At 47.2% G+C, this 20,440-nt stretch overlaps 1 protein-coding gene across 1 annotated transcript; it reads right to left on the reverse strand.

Annotated features, from left to right (window-relative positions):
- Positions 1-11,059: 11,059 nt before the first annotated feature.
- LOC116747815 (transcription factor SPT20 homolog) lies at positions 11,060-13,344 on the reverse strand. Its single transcript, XM_032620353.1, has 2 exons — positions 11,424-13,344; positions 11,060-11,304 (listed from the first exon to the last, which is right to left on the reverse strand). The coding sequence occupies exons 1-2, from the start codon at positions 13,342-13,344 to the stop codon at positions 11,060-11,062; spliced, it is 2,166 nt and encodes a 721-aa protein (XP_032476244.1).
- Between the last annotated feature and the right edge of the window lie 7,096 nt (positions 13,345-20,440).

Genomic DNA, 20,440 nt, shown 5'->3' on the forward strand with positions numbered 1-20,440 from the left:
ATGTGGGATCTTAGTTCCCTGACCAGGGATCGAACCCATGCCCCTTGCAGTGGAAGCGTGGAGTCTTACCCACTGGACCGCCAGGGAAGTCCCCAGCTTACTCTTTTCCCAACCTGTAAATGTGGGTATCTTTTGATACTCGATCCTAGGCTTTCTTCTTTATGTATTTAGCGGCTATGTTGCTTGGAACATACAAGTTTTTGACACTTGCTTCTTAAACTGTGCCTTCTGTTGTTCCAGTGTCCCTCTTCAGTCTCTCGTAGATTCTTTCATCTTCAGTTCCTCCTTTCCTGATCATAATGTTGCCATTTCTGTTTTTTATGGCATTGGCCTTGCTATCTCTCTCTTTTTCTTATAACTTATCTTATAGCTGGGTTTGGTTTCTTTTTTTAAACTCATTTTGACATTTTCAGTCTTCTCATAGAATTAAGTCCGTTTGCATTTACTGAAACGACTGGTATACTTGGTTTTATTCCTTCTGTGTTGCATTTATGCTATAACATTTGACTTTGATAGTTCTTTTTTTCTTTTCATTTATTTATTTATTTTGCGGTACGCCGGCCTCTCACTGTTGTGGCCTCTCCCGTTGCGGAGCACAGGCTCCGGACGCGCAGGCTCAGCAGCCATGGCTCACGGGCCCAGCCGCTCCGCGGCATGTGGGATCGTCCCGGACCGGGGCACGAGCCCGTGTCCCCTGCATCGGCAGGCGGACTCTCAACCACTGCACCACCAGCGAAGCCCTGATAGTTCTTCTTTTTACTATTTCTTTTCTTTCCTTTCCAGTTTTATTAAGTTGCTCTCCATTCTATTTTTGGCCCTCGTTAATTTGGACATTCCATTGTACCTTTCCGTTCTTTTAATGGCAACTTGTTATTCTCTAGTGTTCTTAATCAATTACCTATTTTGTTACCATTACTTGAAAACAAGACCCCTCAACTATTTTTCTCACCAAGGCAGTCTATTTTTCGCTGACTCCCCTTCCCCGATAAGATGATAGTTAGGCTATTTTCATTTCTCTTCCCCTTCCTGCTCTGAGAAATTTCAAATGCTCTTTTTTCACTCTACCTCCATGCTCACCACATCCAACGTCTAGGTTTTTCTGAAATAGTTTAGTTCTAAATTATTATTAAAATTGCCTTTGCAGCAACCTCTTTCATTTTAAGAATCCTTATCTAATACATTACATATTCCAAGACATTTGTTTATGATTGGTTTAGATTAAACTACATATTTTTAGAAATCCAATTATTTTCCATTTAATTTAAACTTTAGTATGTGAAGCCTCTGTTTTTGTTCATTTGTTGTTTGGTTAGAATGATTTTTTTTTTAATTGAAGTATAGTTGAGCTACAACGTTTCGGGTGTACAGCAAAGTGGTTCAGATATGTATACACACACACACACACACACACACACCCCTTCTTTTTCAGATTCTTTGCCCTCATAGGTTATTACAAGATATTGAGTATAGTTCCCTGTGCTGTTTATCTATTTATTGTTTATCTATCCTTGTTGTTTATCTATTTATTGTTTATCCTTGTTGTTTATCTATTTTATATATAGTAGTTTGTATCTGCTAGTCCCAAATTCCTAATTTATTCCTCCCCCACCCCCTTTCCCCTTTGGTAACCATAAGTTTGTTTTCTATGTCTGTGAGCCTGTTTCTGTTTTGTAAATAAGTTCATTTATACCATTTTTAATTTTTTTTATTATTTATTTATTTATTTTTGGCCGCACCACGCGGCATGCCAGATCTTAGTACCCCCTGCAGTGGAAGCATGGAGTGTTAGCCACTGGACCACCAGGGAAGTCCCTCTTCTTTTTAGATTCCACATGTAAGTGATATCATATGATATTTGTCTGTCTCTGTCTGACTTACTTCACTCAGTATAATCTCCAGGTCCATTCATCTTGCTGCAAATGGCATTATTTCATTCTTTTTTTCATGGCTGAGTAGTTAGAATGATTTTTCTCGAATAGAGCATGTGGTTGTTCAATTTTTTTAATGCATAAAAAATTTTAAAAAAAAAGCTTTTTACCAGGATGGATGAATGAAATACTGGCTGGGTATGGGATTCTTGGGTTGTAGTCCTTTACTTTCAGTAGTCTCCTAGTTGTTTTTTCAACATCTTCTAGCTTCCAGGACTTCCAGTGCCGTATAAGAAAAGCCTAATACTTATCTTACTTTTTATTTGTAGACAACTTATTCTTTCTGACTAGAAACTTAAGATTTATGTTTAATTATTGAGATTTATAATTTTACCAGGATATGCCTAAGTAAAATTAGGCCTGTCGGCTATTGCCACAGTAAGGCTGTGTGACAAAGTACCCCAAAAAGTTCATTGGCATTAAACAATAAGCATTTATTGGCCACTCACACATCTACAAATCTATGCTGGGCTTGACTCTAAGGTCCAAGTTGGGTCCAGGTCTGCTTGATGTATTTCTCATCCTCCTTGGATCAAGAGCCTCCCAAAGCATGCTCTTCTCAGGGCAGAAAGCAGAAGCACATGATGGTGAACCCACTATGCAGGTATATTTCAAGTTTCTTCTTGTATCATGTCCATTAATAGTCCATTGGCCAAAGTGAGTCACATGATAAAACTCAAAGTCAAGAGTTAGGGAAGTACGGGGCTTCCCTGGTGGTGCAGTGGTTAACAATCTGCCCGCCAATGCAGGGGAGACACGGGTTTGAGCCCTGGTCTGGAAGGATCCCACATGCTGCGGAGCGACTGAGCCTGTGCGCCACAGCTACTGAGCCTGAGCTCTAGAGTCCACGAGCCACAACTACTGAGCCCACGTGCCACAACTACTGAAGCCCGCGCACCTAGAGCCCGTGCTCCGCAACAAGAGAAGCCACTGCAATGAGAAGCCCGTGCACCGCAACGAAGAGTAGCCCCCGCTCACTACAACTAGAGAAAGCCTGCGCGCAGCAGCGAAGACCCAATGCAGCCAAAAAATAATTAATTAATTTAATTAATTTATAAAAAAAAAAGTTAGGGAAGTGCAATTTGCTCCATGTTAAAGGGGAGGGAATCAGTACTTGTTGAACAATACTTTAATCTACTATAATGGGTAGATTATCTACTCCGACTCTCATGGCACCTGCTGGGAAGTTGGTGTACTTCTTGAGTCTGTAAACTTGGGCCTTTGTTTTTTTCAGGGATAATTGCATTTATTACTTGCTTAATCATACTTTACCTCCATCGGTTCCTTGTTGTCCTGTTTTTGCTTGTTATGTCTCCTAGATCTATCCTCCAAGTCGCTTATCTTTTTCTTCTATAAGTTCCATCTTTTTATATTTTTGAGACATCATGCCTTGAGATTTTTCTTCCCCTTCACCCATGTTACTAACTCTGGCCACAACAGTAGGTATCCTCTCCCTTAATTCAACTAATGTTTTTGTTTTTTTAAAAATTGGGGTATAGTCGTTTTACAATGTTGTGTTAGTTTCTGCTGTACAGCAAAGTGATTCAGCCCTATGTACGCATATATCCCCTCTTTTTTGGATTTCCTTTCCATTTAGGTCATCACAGAGCACTGAGCCCCTGTGCTATACAGCAGGTTTTCATTAATTGCCTATTTGATACATATTAGTGTATATATATCAGTCCCAATCTCGCAATTCATCCCACCCTTCCTTTCCCCCCTTGGTGTCCATACATTTGTTCTCTATGTCTGTGTCTCTATTTCTGCCTTGCAAACAGGTTCATCTGTACCATTTTTCTAGATTCCACATATATGTGTTAATATACGATATTTTCAACTAATGTATGTATTTAATTTTTTTGGCTGTGTCAGATCTTAGTTGAGGCACGCGGGATCTTTTGTTGCGGTGTAGGCTCTTCATTGTGGCACGTGGGCTTCTCTATAGTTGTGGCACATGGGCTCTCTAGTTGAGACATGCGAGCTCAGTAGTTGTGGCATGCAGGTTTAGTTGCCCCGTGGCATGTGGGATCTTAGTTCCCCGACCAGGGATCAAATCCACGTCCCCTGCATTGGACGGCAGATTCTTTACCACTGGACCACCAGGGAAGTCCCCAACTAATGTATTTTTAAGTTTAAAGCCATAGCATTCATTTACAGAAAGTTTGTGATTTTTTTTTTAAAGGATCCCTGGGGGATCCCCTTCTTCTTGTTTTTTTTAATATAAATTTATTTATTTTATGTATTTATTTCTGGCTGTGTTGGGTCTTCGTTGCTGCACACGAGCTTTCTCTAGTTGCGGCGAGTGGGGGCTACTCTTCGTTGTGGTGAGGGCTTCTCATTGCAGTGGCTTCTCGTTGCAGAGCACAGGATCGAGGCGCGTGGGCTTCAGTAGTTGTGGCGCACAGGCTTAGTCGCTCCGTGGCATGTGGGATCTTCCCAGACCAGGGCTTGAACCCGTGTCCCCTGCAATGGCAGGCAGATTCTTAACCACTGCGCTACCAGGGAAGCCCTGTGATCTTCCAAAAAGTTGTCATCTGTCCTCCTCTAGCAATTCTGTTTTGCTGGGTGCCTGTTCTGTTTTATGTTCCTCCTTCTGGCTGCTGGGAACTCTTAGTTGTCTGTTACTTTTCTTTATCTACTGTACTGAGACCATTTGGGTATCACATGTTATGCAGTAGGGCCTGGAATGAATTGAGTCATCAGCTTTATTGGGGGAAAGGAAAACTTAAAAGGGCAGGATAGCAAGAGAAGAGAAGGCACAGGTCCCCTTCCTTCCATCATTAGAGAAGAGTGCCAGTGCCACCACACCCCCCCGGATACATAGTGTGGGTTCGCATTCTGGTAGAGGGACCCGCACCCTTATTGTTCTCCTTTTATAGAATGAGCATGAGAAAACAACTTTATCAATGAAGGGACACACAAACTGCTTGAGCGTTGCCGTCTGGAGTTGGACACTAGCTATTTAAAGGAGTTGTCTGGGAATTCCAGTTGCCAGCACCTGAAGTCTGGTGGGGGACAGTTCTCCATGTTTCCCTTGTTTCTGCTTGTCTTGTGAGCAGAGACACTGATAACCTTTATTCTGGACTAACTTTCCAGGAAGTTTGTATGGTAAACAGCCTGAGGAAATAGAGATAGTATCTCCCTAATGGAGCCAAAGACAAATTTGTTTCTTGACTGTCATAACAAAGATAATGTCTTTCTCCAGAGCAAAAATTAGGCAGGTTTGTTTGCAGCCCCTTTAAACATTGTTATTTCCTAAGCTTGGGTTCTTCCCTTGTGACAGACATCTACTGCATGTGCGGTATTCACTCGGGCCCACCTCTCTGTTGTCCCCATGGGACTTGGGTGGGCAAGGGAACCAATGCACACATGAAATGCATGCTGCCTTGTTGTGCTATGAGTAATAAAGTCCTTTGTCTCTGACCCAGTATTCTTTTTTTTTCTTTTTCGGTACGCGGGCCTCTCACTGTTGTGGCCTCTCCCGTTGTGGAGCACAAGGCTCCGGACGCGCAGGCTCAGCGGCCATGGCTCACGGGCCCAGCCGCTCCGCGGCATGTGGGATCTTCCCGGACCGGGGCACGAACCCGTGTCCCCTGCCTCGGCAGGCGGACTCTCAACCACTGCGCCACCAGGGAAGCCCTGACCCAGTATTCTTGTCTTCTGCCAGCATCCATGAAATTAAGGCTAACTTGTTAGTTTTCAAGCAGCACAGAGTCTCAGACCTTTCAGAGTTCTCGACAGAGTTCATTAGAAGTGACGTGCCCTCCCATCGGGAAGCTGAATTCAGTGGAAGCCCCGCTCTCCACTCTGCTCCAGCCCCAGACGATTTGTGGTCCAGGCGGCCAAAATAAGGTCACTTTGGGATAATGCTTGTTCGATACAGTGGATAACTGGCAACTACAGGGTGTTCAGTAATTCCTGATCTCTATATGGAAGAAGCCCTAGTCTACAGAAGGGTTGTCTTCCAATGATTTATTTAAAATTTTTTCTAGGAAAAGAACTTTATAAATGGCAGTTATACTTAGCCCCAGGTACTCTTAGATTAGCCCTCTAAACTTACTGAGCAGGTTCAGTTTAGTGGTTAAGACGGTGGGTTCTGGAGCCAGACTACCTAGATTCAAATGCTTACCCCTCCTCAGATGTGCAAACTTTGACAAGTTACATTAACTTCAATTTCCTCACTTGAAAATGGAGTTAACAACATTAACTACCAATAGGGTCATTCTGAGGATTAAATGAATAATGTACACCTTGTAAGCAACTCCTTTCCAAGCTGCTGTGATAACCATTCAGTAATCTGGTCACTGTGTACAGTGGGAGCAGACTTGATCACCGGCAGGCTTGTTCATATAGCATACACTGCCGGAGATGACGCTTACGACCTATTTCTTTTGCTGGGGGAGGACCTTCCATTAGAGCAAGTATTCTTAACCTGGGGCTCATGGACACTTTTAGGGGATCCATGAACTTAATGAGAAAAGAAAATGCTTTATATATTTACATTCTCTGATCTCTAAGTGAAATATATTATTTCCTACAAATGAATATAGAGAACAAACCACAGTAGTATTAACAATGTCTATGAATTTGTATTGAATAAAAATCACAGATGTTTTCACATATTCCACTTATTGCAGGTACCTCAAAATATCATTCATGGTCAGCACTGCTTTGAAATTATAGTAATTATTAGTTCCTCTGCTACATCTTATTTAATGCATTAACCAAGAAGCATATTTATTATTTATCATAACTTTATACTTTCAGGGTTGTATTTTAGTGTAACGGGCTTCCTTTGTAATGCCGTATCTTTTACTTTATGCACATCAAAATGTCATTCTGGGCTTCCCTGGTGGCGCAGTGGTTGGGAGTCCGCCTGCCGATGCAGGGGACACGGGTTCGTGCCCTGGTCCGGGAGGATCCCACATGCCGCGGAGCGGCTGGGCCCGTGAGCCATGGCCGCTGAGCCTGCGCGTCCGGAGCCTGTGCTCTGCAGCGGGAGAGGCCACAACAGTGAGAGGCCTGTGTACCGCAAAAAAAAAAAAAAAAAAAAAATGTCATTCTGAGAAAGGATCCATAGCTTTCACCAAATGCCATAGGCCCATTGTCCAGGGATTAAGAAGCTCTTCAGTAAAGTAAAATTGGCTTGCTCTGCCCACTCAATTTCCCCTGTAAGAGAGCCAGACCCACAGGGAGGGCTCTGTAGTTCTCTAGCCCTGCCTGTGAGCGAGTGGAAGAATCTCCCTAATACAGGGTGCAGTATTAGAAAACCCGCTTGGCCCAGATCTAAATTGTGTCCTTGAATATATGAGCAGAACGTATAAAGAGAATGTATTGACGTTCAGCTGAGTCCTCAATCTCTCTCTGTCAAATGGTTCCAAACTGTGGCAAAGATGTCAGTTATTAGCTCCTCTCAAACACCAGGATGTGGCTGAGTGATAGATTGTAATCTGTCATTTCATCCACACATCTTGAGGTCTTTCCAATCATACGATGAGTCCACTGGGGACAGGTCTATGTCTTGCCCTCAGTGAGGCAGTGGAGAGGGTAGGGTGGTAAAGGACATAGTCTCTGACCCCAGGAGGCTTGGATCCGAATCTGGGCTCTGATACTTCATAGCTGGGTGACTTTGAGCAAATTATTTAACTGCCCAATGCCTTGTTTCCTCATCTATAACCGTACCTTGCTTCCATGGTCCTTGCAAGGACTGAGTGAATTAAAACATGCAAAAACAGAATAGTGCCCAGCAGGAAGTGAGAACAGAGGGAAAAATCCTGTATTTTAGAGCCTAAGTGTTTTTCAAAATGCAATTAAAGCAGCTAAGTTTTACATTTTCCCTGCAGATCAAACACTGAAGTACTTGAGATGAAGGGTTATTTTATTAGACTTTATGGGAAAAGACATTTAACTATCTAAAACACTAACACCCTGTCAAGGTTGTCCTCTCCCTTGCCAGAAAGAATGAACTCGGCTTTCTCTAACGAACAGGTGGTTGTGGTGCTATTTCAGGAAGCAACACACAACAAAAACCAAAGACAATATCGGTATCTGTTGAGAGGTGGCAGAAGTAAGAACAGGATGTTCGAGATGGTCTAGCAAGGAACCTAACATGTTTCTGTCACTTTAAAGAAATAAACAAAAATTTCTTAGGAGTATTTTCCCCAAGATTTTCTCAAAATAGCAATCTAGAATGGAATGATAGATTTTTTAACTTATCATTTATAAACAAGTACAAATTCTCTGTGCAGGTACACATACCTGGACTTCATGAGCTGGGCAATATTTTCTCTCTGGAGTCCGATTTCCACCATCTCCTTGGTCTGTGTCCTAACCTCTGACTTCTGGCAGGGTGGTAAGCCACTAAAATCTTGAGTCTTCTGCGGTTTCCTATTCTGTTGTGTACTCATCTTCAGATATGTAACATTCATTATTCTGCTGAGACTTTATCCTACAGGGAATTTACCTTAAATTGCTGAAGGATAAAATTACGTGAATTTTGAATGAGATCTACATTCTGAAGAGGTGCTTTACTTTTCTTTGGTATCTGTATTCTCTGCATCCCACCGAAGCCCTCACACAGTACAAGGCATGTGGGAAGTCCTCGCTTTACAGCTGTTTGAATGAATACAGACTGTGGGATTGTATTTCCAGGGGTACACTCTTTCTTCTTCATCAGTGAGGCAATGGCTTCAATTACAAACCTTGGTGAGGATTAGTAGGAGGAAATAAAGACCACCAAATGGTAATCTGAAACAAAGCTGCATTTATTTGCTTGCCTGGGAAGGGAGCACAACGTCAGCTGGTCTCTCCGTGTAGTAGTACCTGAAAGGATGAGAGTGAGGACAAAAAGGGAGAAGGCACACAAAATCTAGTGAGATTCAGAGTTCACTTGTCTGGTTGGCTCCCAAGGCTGAGTACAAACTCTTCTTTGCAATTGGTCATTGCACTGGTCTTCTTTGCAATTGGTCACTTCTTCAAAGCGCAGGCACCGTTCCTAAAGATGTCCAGGGTGGGCTACATAAAGCTCTAATGGGCTCAGTGTCACTCCGCTGGCATATCTGCCACGTTGGCTTCAAGCTGACCAAATCTTTCCTTAACAGGATCGGTAGCACGTTGGTACAGCCGGGTTAACGCAGTGAGAATCACCGGTTACCTGCCTCTTCACTCATCTCTTTTGGCACTGCCAAACTTCCTTTGTTTGGTTAGGGCAAAAGGCAGGGAAACATACATGTGTACTTGGGAAAAATACTTTTATATACACAGGTTGTCCTTCAAAGTTGGAAGAACAAAATACGAGAGGCCTCCAGATACTTGTACACAACTGTTCATAGCCCCACTATACACAATGGCAAAAGGTGGGAACAACTCAAATGTACATCAACGGACGATGGATAAACAAAACGTGGCGTACACAAACCAGGGGATGTTATTCAGGCCTAAAAAGGAATGAAGTGCCGATACGTGTTACGATGTGGATGAACCTCGAAAACATTATGCCAAGTGAAAGGGGCCACACAGAAGAGGTCACGTAGTCTCTGATTCCATTTTTAGGAAAAATCGAGATGGAGGAGTCTGTAGAGACAGAACGCAAATTGGTGGTTTCCTGGGCTGGGGGAGAGGAAGCTGGGAAGTGAGTGCTGAATGGGTACAGAGATTTCTCTTGGGCGATGAAAATGTTTTGGAAGCAGACAGAGGCTGTGGTCGCACCACATTCTAAATGCAGTGAATGCCAATGAACTGTACACTTTAAAATGGTTGATTCTTATGTCAATTATACCACAGTAAGAAACGGCAAAAGAAAACAGAAAACTTCAGGGGTCTTCTGAGCCCCACTGACACGAGAAAGAAGGTAAAAAGAGATGAGGAAGCACGGACAGCTGACCAGCTGGTGACCACTCAGGGGAGAGGGACTCCACTTCAGAATGTACCAAAGTTGAAAACACTTGAAAGACAAACCCATTTCCAGATGTTTAGATATTTACCTTCTGCAAATAACCCTGGGTTCTCAAAAATGTAAACGATTTTCTAAAGAGAGAAGACAACATCCCCCTTTCACAGCCAGTGACTGCAGCCTAGAGGAGAACAGCTGGGCTCTGGGGGTGGGGGGCTCCTTTTAAAGGGCTGGGGACATCCACGCAAGCAAGGGCCCCTAAAGCATGCTGCGCACTTGGAGGTATCCCATGGCCTCAATGTCAAGATGCCAAGCATCAATTTTTGGTAGCGTTAGCTTGTTTTTGTTTTTTTCCCAAACCAAATGTATAAAAATTGCATTTCAGACACTGGTGCAAAAAGCTTTTAAACTGAATAAACAAATAGGAAAGTGCACTCTCTTCCGAGGGACGTTTCTAATACTTCGTAGGCCGCGTCAGTATATCGTAGGTACACCGAAAGCACCTGTAAACGGCTACAACCTTCCTGTGGCACGCTAACATGGAGGGACCTCGAGGACAGGACACTAAGTGAAATGAGCCCGTCACGAAAGACAAATCCTGTACGATCCCACTTCTACGAAGTATCTAAAGCAGTCACATTCAGAGACACAGAAAACAGAGGGGTGGGGGCCAGGTCTGGGGGCGAGGGAAACAGGGAGCTGGTGCTCACGGGGATAGAGCTTCACTTTTGCCAGAAGAAAACGACCCTAGAGATCTGTTGTACAGCAACGGCAGAGGTCCACTTAACACTACTGAGCTGTACACGTAGAAGGGTGAAGCTGCTACAGTTATGTGTTAGTCACATCTCGTTAGAATACTACTAATCTTGACTTGACTGGTGTTGCAGTTTTATTGCTGGAGAGAAATTACAGGCTTCAGGAGTTTAAACTGACCCTAGTTTGGATGTGGATACACTTGAGAACATCGCAATAAAAAACACTGTCAACAGCCACCGCCCAAGCGATGGCTTCGGCGAAACCCTGCCAGTTTAGTAAAGCACTTCCCCGTCTCTATGTAAAAATCACGGGCTTGTGCCTCTGCAGAAAGTTTGTACGTCTAACAACGTAAAAAAAGAGCGACACATTAAAACAAAACCCAAATGCGGGTGAAACTCGAAATGCACTCGGTCGCTGCTCTTTGTGTTTTCTAAAGGAGAGAAAATCAGCCAGGCCTCAGGGCTTGGGAGCGGCTGGCGGGCCTCTATCCGCGGTCCTCGCGGCCTGGCTGCTGGGCTGCGGGCCCCGAGGGGAAGTCGCGGCGGCGCACGTGCACGCTGAACTGCAACTGCGGCCGCGGGGAGCTCAGCCCGGGGCTGCTCAGGCCAGAGCCCGGCGGGGACAACACGAGCACCTGGGGCGGCTGGAAGCCGTCCTCTGCACCGAGGTGAACAACCACGGCTTCCTCGGCACGCACGACCGTGTTGGGAACGGCGGCGCCCTGTGAACCTGAAGCCTGTGCCCCCGGACCCTGGACCCCCGGACCCCGTACCCCTGGACCCTGTACCCCCGGACCCCTGGACCCCGTACCCCCGGAACCTGTGCCCCCGGACCCCGTGCCCCCAGACTTTGGGACGCCGGCAGCCGAGGAGGCGGGGCGCAGGGCCACTGCCGGGGAAGCAGCTGGGAGAGGCGCGGCTGCGGGGCCGGCTGCTGGCTGCTGCGCAGGAGCGAACCGCGGGGCAGCTGCACCACAGGAAAGGGTCTGAGATCCGAAGCGTTTTTCTCCGGAGGAGGAGGCGGCGGCGGCGGAGCTCCTGCGGGCAGGTGGCCCGGCTGGATCCCCCCGGGAGCTGGGGCTCTGGTGGCACAGCCTCTCCCCGAGGCCTGGCCTCCGCGTCTGGGGCCCACTTCTCTGATGACCTTCAGGCCAACGGAGATGACCGTGACCCGGGAGCCCGAGGTCGTCCGCGATGAGCCCTCAGTGGACAGGGCGGTGGCAGGAAGCGTGCTAACTGGGCTCTGCCCCACAGAGGATTTCTGGGAGAGACCTGGTGGCTTAGGAGCAGGGCCAGGAGATGCACAGGCCTGAGAGCTGCCTGCCTGCTGTGAAGTGAGACTCTCACCCCAGGAGCTCCTTCCTGAGTGCCAAGGAAGTCGCATGGGTGGAGGTGGATGTGTGGCTCCTCTGTCGGGCACTGAAGACTGAACCCACCCAGTCTTAGGCTGTTCTGGTTCTTTCCCTGGAGAAGGCTGCCTGAGACCGGCTGAGCCACTGGAGCTGTGTGACATCTGCACTGGACACCGGGTGCTCTCCTGGACCGACTCCTCGGGCCGACTGACCACTCTCCCAGCATCAGACTTTGCCCCGGGCGGGAAACTGTAGGGATGGTCATCTGCGAAGGAGTGGGGGGGAGACGGCTGTCTCTCCCACGTGGCTTCTGTACCGGACCCTTTTCCAGAGGCAAGTGAATTATCAGTCAGCTGCCTGACGGTCAGCCTTGCTGCCTGGGACTGGTAGCCAGCGTCACATCCAAATGCAAGATCACCTTGTACCTCACGCACTGGCCAGACTGTTGGTTGTGAGCCATCACATCTGACAGACTTCTTCCCTTTAGCATATTTCTTCACGTCCACTTGAGAAGGTACGGCCAAGTCACAGCGTCTCTGTTTCCACATATCTACACAACTTCCTGCTTTAAAAGTTTTGAGGCCGTAATTCCCACCTGTTTTACTTCCTCTTATTCTTTTGCAGGAAGTCAGGGCTCTTAGCTTAGGAGGTGGACGAGACAGCTCCTGCTGCCAATTCAGAGAGGTCATAGAGTACCTCTTGAAGTTCCTTTTCATGGGAAGAGTGTTCATCTTTTGTTTGTTATAGAGCAGTCTGTTTGCAGTGCACGCTACAGATATAGAAGGGTCTAGACACAGTGGTTCAGCTGTAGCTAAGATCAGTTGGCTCTCAAGCAAAAGTTTGTCCTCCTGGGTCCAATTCTGGTTATCTCTGGCTATGGCCTCTACATCGCAGGCTAAAGTCTGCATCGTGGGACGTAAGAGAATACGCCTGCTTTGGTAATGGGGAGGTTCCCTGTCGCTGGACTGCCTGTAGTCCCGTATTTCTGCTATCACACACCCGTGATGAAAAACGTTAACCTGAGACTTTTCCAGGAGACCCACTAAAACAGGAGGTAATTCTTCTGCATCCAAGTATTCGAGCAATTCCCCTTCTTCGTAGGGCAGTCGGATGATCTCCGAAGATGATCCATTTTCCCCTTTGAGCATCAGCGAATAGCCCTCGTTTCCTGGGTACAGGCTGACCACCAAACACGGCAACGACTCTCTCCTAAGAAGCTTCTCTAACAGGTTCACGTTGCTTGTTAATTCCTCCGTAACCTCAGGCTCTTTTTCACATTCTTCAACATAAATGTCATAAAGTTTTTCATAGAGAGACTTCTCCCCATTAGATTGGTATTTCCTTTCCGGAGGTCTCTGTCGGGCACTTGCAATGATATACTCCGCACGATCCAAAGCTCGTTCTAGAGCCTGTTCCATTGCGGTACAAAATGGGGGGCCTAATGGAAGAGAAAATGTAAGTGAGCACATGAACCGGGTGAAAACCCTGTCTGCAGTACCGACAAGCATTCTTGCAAACGCGGCCACTCCACAGTGGCGCGACCAGCCTCACCTCCAAAAGGACACCAAGACACCCGCCCCCGAAGAAGCAGCGCGCAAAATACCTGCGATTTAGGGAAAGACCTAAAGGCGTGCAAGCGGCCACCGCGCTGGATCTCGCTCGCCCCGCGTGGCAGCAGATGACCCGGATGTGAATGTAAGCGATTCTCCGCCCCCCACGCCCCCCACCCCCGCACATCCCCCCCGAAGGCGCGCGCATCCGTGCGTGCGCCTGCGCAGATCGTAGGCTCAGGCCTCATCCTTCTATTGCCTCTTGGGCGCAGGCCCGCCCCCTTCACTTCTGGTTTTGGGGTCTGCACTTCCACCAAGGGCTGGGCTTCGCCACACCTTCTTTTCTTATAACCTTGAAAAGCACAAGCAGCCAACAAAATAAAAATCTATCATTTTTCGGTGTGGCTTTAATACGCACCAATTTTCGTGGTACTGCAGTTGCCGGGAAGGTCATGAAGGGTGGTCATTTCTTGGCGATCGCTTCACCAAGCATTATTCACTGTTTTGGGAATGGCTTGTTTGTTCCCAGTGGCAGGACTGCGCCTGGTGTCCATCGCCAATTTAACACACCCAAAGAGTCCCCATATAGGGCTTCCCTGGTGGCGCAGTGGTTGAGAGTCTGCCTGCCGAGGCAGGGGACACGGGTTTCGTGCCCCGGTCCGGGAAGATCCCACATGCCACAGAGCGGCTGGGCCCGTGAGCCAAGGCCGCTGAGCCTGCGCGTCCGGAGCCTGTGCTCCGCAACGGGAGAGGCCACAGCAGTGAGAGGCCCGCGTACCGCAAAACAGAACAAAACAAAACAAAAAAGAGTCCCCATACATAGCTCTTGCCTACATGCAGGCTCGCTGTATTTGGTGCAAGCATCAGAATTCTTCATTGATTCTTCCAGTGATCTCCTGCCTCATGGTGTTCATAGAGATGTGCACGTAACATGACATTCTTTTACAGAAGTACTTACCTTTTATTTCTCTAGGTATTTCAGAAAGGACTTTATAGTCTTTTTCAAAGTGTGTGGTAGGTACCTTATATCGTCTAAGAATTCCATTCAGGATTAAATTGTTTTAAAAGGTGGTTTGCATCTGATAGGGTTGAGAACTGTTGTTCCAGGTGACGGCAGTACAGCTTAAATGGTTACTCTAACTGTAGACCATAGCTACAGTCCTAGTGGTGGTTTGGAGTGGTATGATTGAGTCCTAGGTAATTTATGGGCCATTGTTTTCCATTAATATTGTTGCCTTGCAATCTGCCAGCCTTTTTGGACAGGTTTTTTTTTGTTTTCTGTTTTAAAGAATCTCTTGATGTTTAGGTGTAGACGTAATGATAATACAATATTCATAGTGAAGTCACAAATGAGAAGAATCCAAGATAAACTGGTGAAATTCCTGAATTACAGACTACTATAAAATAAATGTGTTTTTCTAACCAATAGCAATTACGATAATTACATATTACAGTAGATACAGTCTACCGACATAGGATTAAAAACTCCTTGACTAAGAGTTCCTTAAACATGTCCCTCGTTCAGCAATAGACAAGAATAATTTTCTCCTGGCATATCAGTTGTCTTTGGGCAAATGTATACAGTCGTCCCTCGGTATCAGCGGGTGATTGGTTCCAGGACACCCGCCCGCCCCCTCAAGGATGCTAAAACCCTCAGATGCTCAAGTCCTTACAGTAGGCCCTCCATATCCCCATCGCTGGTTCTCCCTCTGCAGATCTGATTATATTTGATCCGTGGTGGGTTGAAACCGCAAATGCGGAACCCGCGGATACGAAAGGCCAATGTGAATACTTGTGGATGCCTCGGGGGGGGGGCTTGAAATCGGTTTAGTTTCTTAGCTCTTTTAAGCATCCTTCCCTGTCTCTCTCTTTTCCCCTCCACATGCCCACCTTTAGGCTAAGCGTAAGACTGGATAGTTAAACCATAGTTTGCTATCCAATCATCCAAATAGCCAACTTTAATCAAGCCCAACTGAATGAGGTGAACAGGAGCTCTGACCCTCACTCAAAGCACTGCCTATCCTTCCAACTTGAACAGATGAACTTAGCTGCCTGCCGGCCTCTTGCAGGCTTCTCACCAACCATGATCCCCTTCACCTTCTGTGCTCAGGAATTTGCTGTGTGTTGGGTCTGGAAAAGTACCAGTCTGGGACAGTATTCCGTGTAGGTGGAGAGGCTAATTAGAAAGGGAAAGCTCTGCTTTCTTGGGGATCTGAGGTAGATTCTGTTGGAGGGGAAGTGGCACAGTGGACCTGTGTTGGAGTCAGGTTATCCTTCTGAAAAGTAAAGTCCAGGATTTCTGAGGGCTGCCCCCAGCCTGCAGACCAGGCCCGGTAGCTTCTCAGCACGACAGAGGAGGAGGGCTGGGGCTAGGGTGAGGCAAGCGGGAGCCCAGGGTGTAGGGTGCAAGGAGACAGCCACGCTCGGCCTGTGCAGGTCCCAACAGGGCCGGTGCCCTGGGTGCCTGGCTTGCTCACCTTGCCCCAGCCCTGCAGACAAGGCCCCTCACCACCTGGCGCCTGTCTGCTCCCCACCTCTTTCCTCTCCTCTCTTTCCTTTGCTTTCTGTGCTCTGAGCATAGTCACCGGGCACCGACAGGCCCACCCCTTCAGGGCTCTGTGCCCTCTCTGCTTAGTTACCCGCCGACCTCCACCCATCACCTCAAATATCCCTTCCTGACTTCCAAGGAGCTCGCCTCCTTGTCTCTGCCATTCTGCCAAAGCACACGTACCACACGCCGTATCAGAGCCAGGCTTCGCATCGGAAGGGAATCGAGTGTGTGTTTGCACCGTTCTCCACGCCCAGCCTCTGGATTCTCTGAGGGCAGACACGATGCCTTTTCCGTCTTTGTCTGGTCACCGACTTGGTCATCACTTGGCACAAAGTTGGCACAACAATGAAGGAACGGTTGACCCCGTGCTCTAGTTACTTTACTTCAAGACTCGTGTGAAGAAATATTTCATCCCCTTTTGAGCGGTGAGAAAGGCGTCCCGAGCCGGGTCTTCAGAGTGTTGTGCTGTAGTGCGCCAGGGCGTCTGAGCCTCGGCACTAGTGACGTTTGTGAGGGGGCATTGTGCTGTGCACCGTAGGACGTTTAGCAGCATCCCTGGCCTTACCCACTAGACGCCAACAGCACTCATCCCCCGTGTGATAACCCAGAATGGCTCTAGATGTTGCCCAAGAGGCCTTGCGGGGGCAAAATCATCCCCCTGGTTAGGAACCCCTCCACTACCCTGCTCTGTAAACCATGAGCTTGGTCCAAATGCAGCCCCTAAGCTGACATCCCCGGGTACCCCTCTCTCAGTAGAGAGGTGCATCTGCCCACTCTGTCATGGGATGGGCGAGATGCTCAGTTGTGGTCTTGACTGTGTCTCCGGTTGGGTTCCCCAGAAGCAAACCCTGACAAGAGGATTCGAGTGCACGGGGTTTATTTGGGAGCTCATCCCGAGAGACGCTGCTCAGGGAAAGGGCAGCTCAGTCAGGGATGGGGAAGAAGGTGATCAAAGGCACAGTCGTGAGCAGAAGGCCGCTGTGGACAACTGGTCCCTGCTGGGGCCCTTTGGGAGACAGTACGGAGCAAGCTCAGGTTGTTCTACCCTAGAGGCAAGGAGGCTGGGCTGTTTCTCCATCCACTCCTCTCTCTCATTTGACTGACGACAGTCCTGAGGGCATTATCTCCCATCACTCTGGGTTGCCACATGTGAGAGTCACCCATGCTCCTGGGGCCTGGGTGCCCTCAGAGAGAGCGTCAGGAGTGCTTACAGTAATACTCAGTCCTCGTGTACAGGATGGCAAGTACCTCGGGGGGATGGGCAGGGCCCCGGCAGCACGGGCTACACCTGTGGCTGAAGAGCCACGGAAGAATGCGGCCATTCACTCTTGGTGATGGAGACAGTGTGCTCCGTGATATATGTGGGCGTGTGGAGAAGTGAAATTGTACTCCATCCAAGTGAACGGGGCGATTCCACGTGAGGTTTTTGTCAGCTACTACAGCCCACGATGCCAACAGTGGAGAGTGTGGCCCACGCCTTACTCTTCCCCGGGAGGACCCCCAAGGCAGTCTGGCCACACGTGCACCGGGTGAGTCTCTGTCCCTGGCTGTGCGTGTATTCCAGTGAGCTTTAGTTGGCCAGACAGTGCTTACCATGGCTCAGCACCCCCTGCACTTGAGCTCCCTAATTGCCTGCTCTTTCCACGGGATGAGGTTTTTTGAAAATATTCTCAGTGCACACCATCTTTGGAGCCTTCTGAGCACATCAACGAGCACGCTGGCTGATTCTAAGGAGTCCAGCTGCTGCCGCCCCTACAGCAGCTCGACAGAGATGCACACGCTGAGAAAACCCATGGCCAGAAAAGACACGCTAGAGGAGGCAGAGAACTGAATTAACTACAAGATAATTAACCTAATTTACAGTAGTCAACTGGTTCATTCTCTACCCGCTGAGGTGTAGTTCTAGGTTTTTGCCGCCTCTCTCACTGTGCGTAATTAGAGGGACCAGCCACAGCCTTGGAACTGCCGGGATCAAAGATTGGGGAAGGTGAAGAATCGTTGCTTGTTGGTCTCATCTCGGGTTAACCCTCCATCACTGGCATTGAGACTTAATGCGTTACTCCTGTGATCAGGCTGCAGGTTCAGTAAAGCAAATCCCATGGAACGTTGTAGGTCTGTGAGATTACGTGAGCGAAGATCACTCCCCCGGCCTGTTACGTCATTCTTTGCCGCCACATCTACTAGTTGTTTGTTAAATCTAAGAACTTCTCAGAGCCCGTAAGTGTTGCACTGCATATTTATTTTCCTCTTTTCCCCTTTTCTTGAATTGTGTCTCCCCTCCACCTTCTTCCACCTGTGCACCTTTTTTATCATTTTACTGAAAAATAAATGAAGTTGGATGTTTTTCTGGTGTTATTGCTCTGTTATAAACTCCCTGAGATAAGTAGCCGTAGCCTGAGTCAGGGTTTTTCACCTCTGCTTGTTGACATTGTTGTAGGCGCTGTCCTGTGCAATGTGGGCTGTTCAGTAGCATCCCTGGCCTCTACCCACTAGAGGCCAATAGCAGCCCCATCCCAGTTGAGACAACCAAACATGTCTATGGATATGGCTAAGTGTTCCCTGTGGGGGGCAGAGTTATCCCCAGCTAAGAATCACAACACCATGGTATCACAAAATAGCTGGGTTTAGAGAAAGGAAGCAGCAACCTACAAACCACAAAACACTTTGCACCTTAATTTCTAGGACAGTTCCAATGATTAGGTGTGACTTTTACATTTTTTGTTTGTTTTTTGCTGCAATTACTGCTAAGGTTGGCCCTGAGTTATCTTGCTAATGCTCTAAAATTTCCATTGGACCTGATTAATAAATAGAGTCTCTGGCCAGTAGGAGAGATGCAAACAAAAATATCATTAAATCTTTAGAAAGTAGATTTTCAAAAATATACTAGCAGAGATTTTCTTTTTTAATTCATCTGCCTGATAATAGTCACTAACGATTTCCAGATTTTCCACGTTTCTTCAACAATTGAGAATTTTTGCTCATTTCAATAATTTTTCTTTAATCTTCATTCAGTATTTGCTCTTTCAATGTATGTTCTCTGCACTTTATTTTGCTTTCTTAATGTCAGACTGTCCCTGGACTCACTCCTTCTCCCACTTTTCTCTATTTACAGTCAATCCTTCAATGACTTCATCTAGTCTCATGGCTTTAGGTACCATCAATACATAGATGGTTCTTCAATTTATATCTCCAGCCTGGACCTCTCCCATGAACTACTCATAACATCAAACTTCCTATTCAAAAATCTCTACCTGGGGACTTCCCTGGTGGTGCACTGGTTAAGACTCCGTGCTCCCAATGCAGGGGGCCCGGGTTTGATCCCCGGTCAGGGAACTAGATCCCACATGCATGCTGCAACTGAGTTCGCGTGCCACAACTAAGGAGCCTGCCTGCCACAACTAAGACCCGGTGCAGCCAAAAAAAAGGTAATAAATAAATAAAATAAAATGCTATGATGAATGTGGATAACAGAGAGCTATCAACTATCTGTAAAAAAAAAAAAAAAATCGGGACTTCCCTGGTGGCACAGTGGTTAAGAATCTGCCTGCCAATGCAGGGGACATGGGTTCGAACCCTGGTCCAGGAAGATCCCACATGCCTTGGAGCAACTAAGTCCGTGCACCACAGCTACTGAGCCTGCGTGCCACAACTACTGAAGCCTGTGCGCTTAGAGCCTGTGCTCCGCAACGAGAAGCCACCGCAATGAGAAGCCCACACACCACAATGAAGAGTAGCCCCTGCTCACCGCAACTAGAGAAAGCCTGCTCACAGCAACGAAGACCCAACTCAGCCAAAAAAAAAAAATCTAGTTTTTAACTAGGAGACCCATGGATGGGTTTCAGAAGGTCTTTGAACTTTCTAAAGTAGTAGATGACTTTCAGATCATTCCTGAGAAGCTGTATGGTGTTTTTGTGGGGTTTTTTTTTGAGGGAGGAGAGAAAGCATAGGGTGGCTGAGGAAGGTGAGAAAAAGACCAGAGACTGGTGGGGCCAGGAAGCCATATTTCACCTACCGTACAACTTTCTCATAAAGTGGAGGAAAAGTCACCACCCAGGAAGAGACCACTGTGCGTGTGCCACGTGGGTGGGTGGGACAAGCTAAGCCAGCCTGTGGGACTCATGGGCTGTGGCCTAAAACATTACCCCTGGGAAACTGTACAATAAAACCACCAAGGGAGTTAAAACTCTCAAACCAGCTGTTCAAGAACGGCCTTTTCCTTCCTAAACCCTATAGGCCAGATGCCACTTCCCAGCTGTTTCCTTTCATAGTTTCTCTGCTTTTGTGGATCCCTCAAGGGCCTGTTGATGAGTAAAGAATGTGGAGATCGAATGACAGCCCAGCCCATTCAAAAAGGGTAATTCAAGAAGAGCACAGGTCCCCATTGCTGCTGCTTCTGTCTGTCCAACCTACCAA

Source organism: Phocoena sinus, chromosome X (genome assembly GCF_008692025.1).
Source record: "Phocoena sinus isolate mPhoSin1 chromosome X, mPhoSin1.pri, whole genome shotgun sequence".
Lineage (NCBI taxonomy): Eukaryota > Metazoa > Chordata > Mammalia > Artiodactyla > Phocoenidae > Phocoena > Phocoena sinus.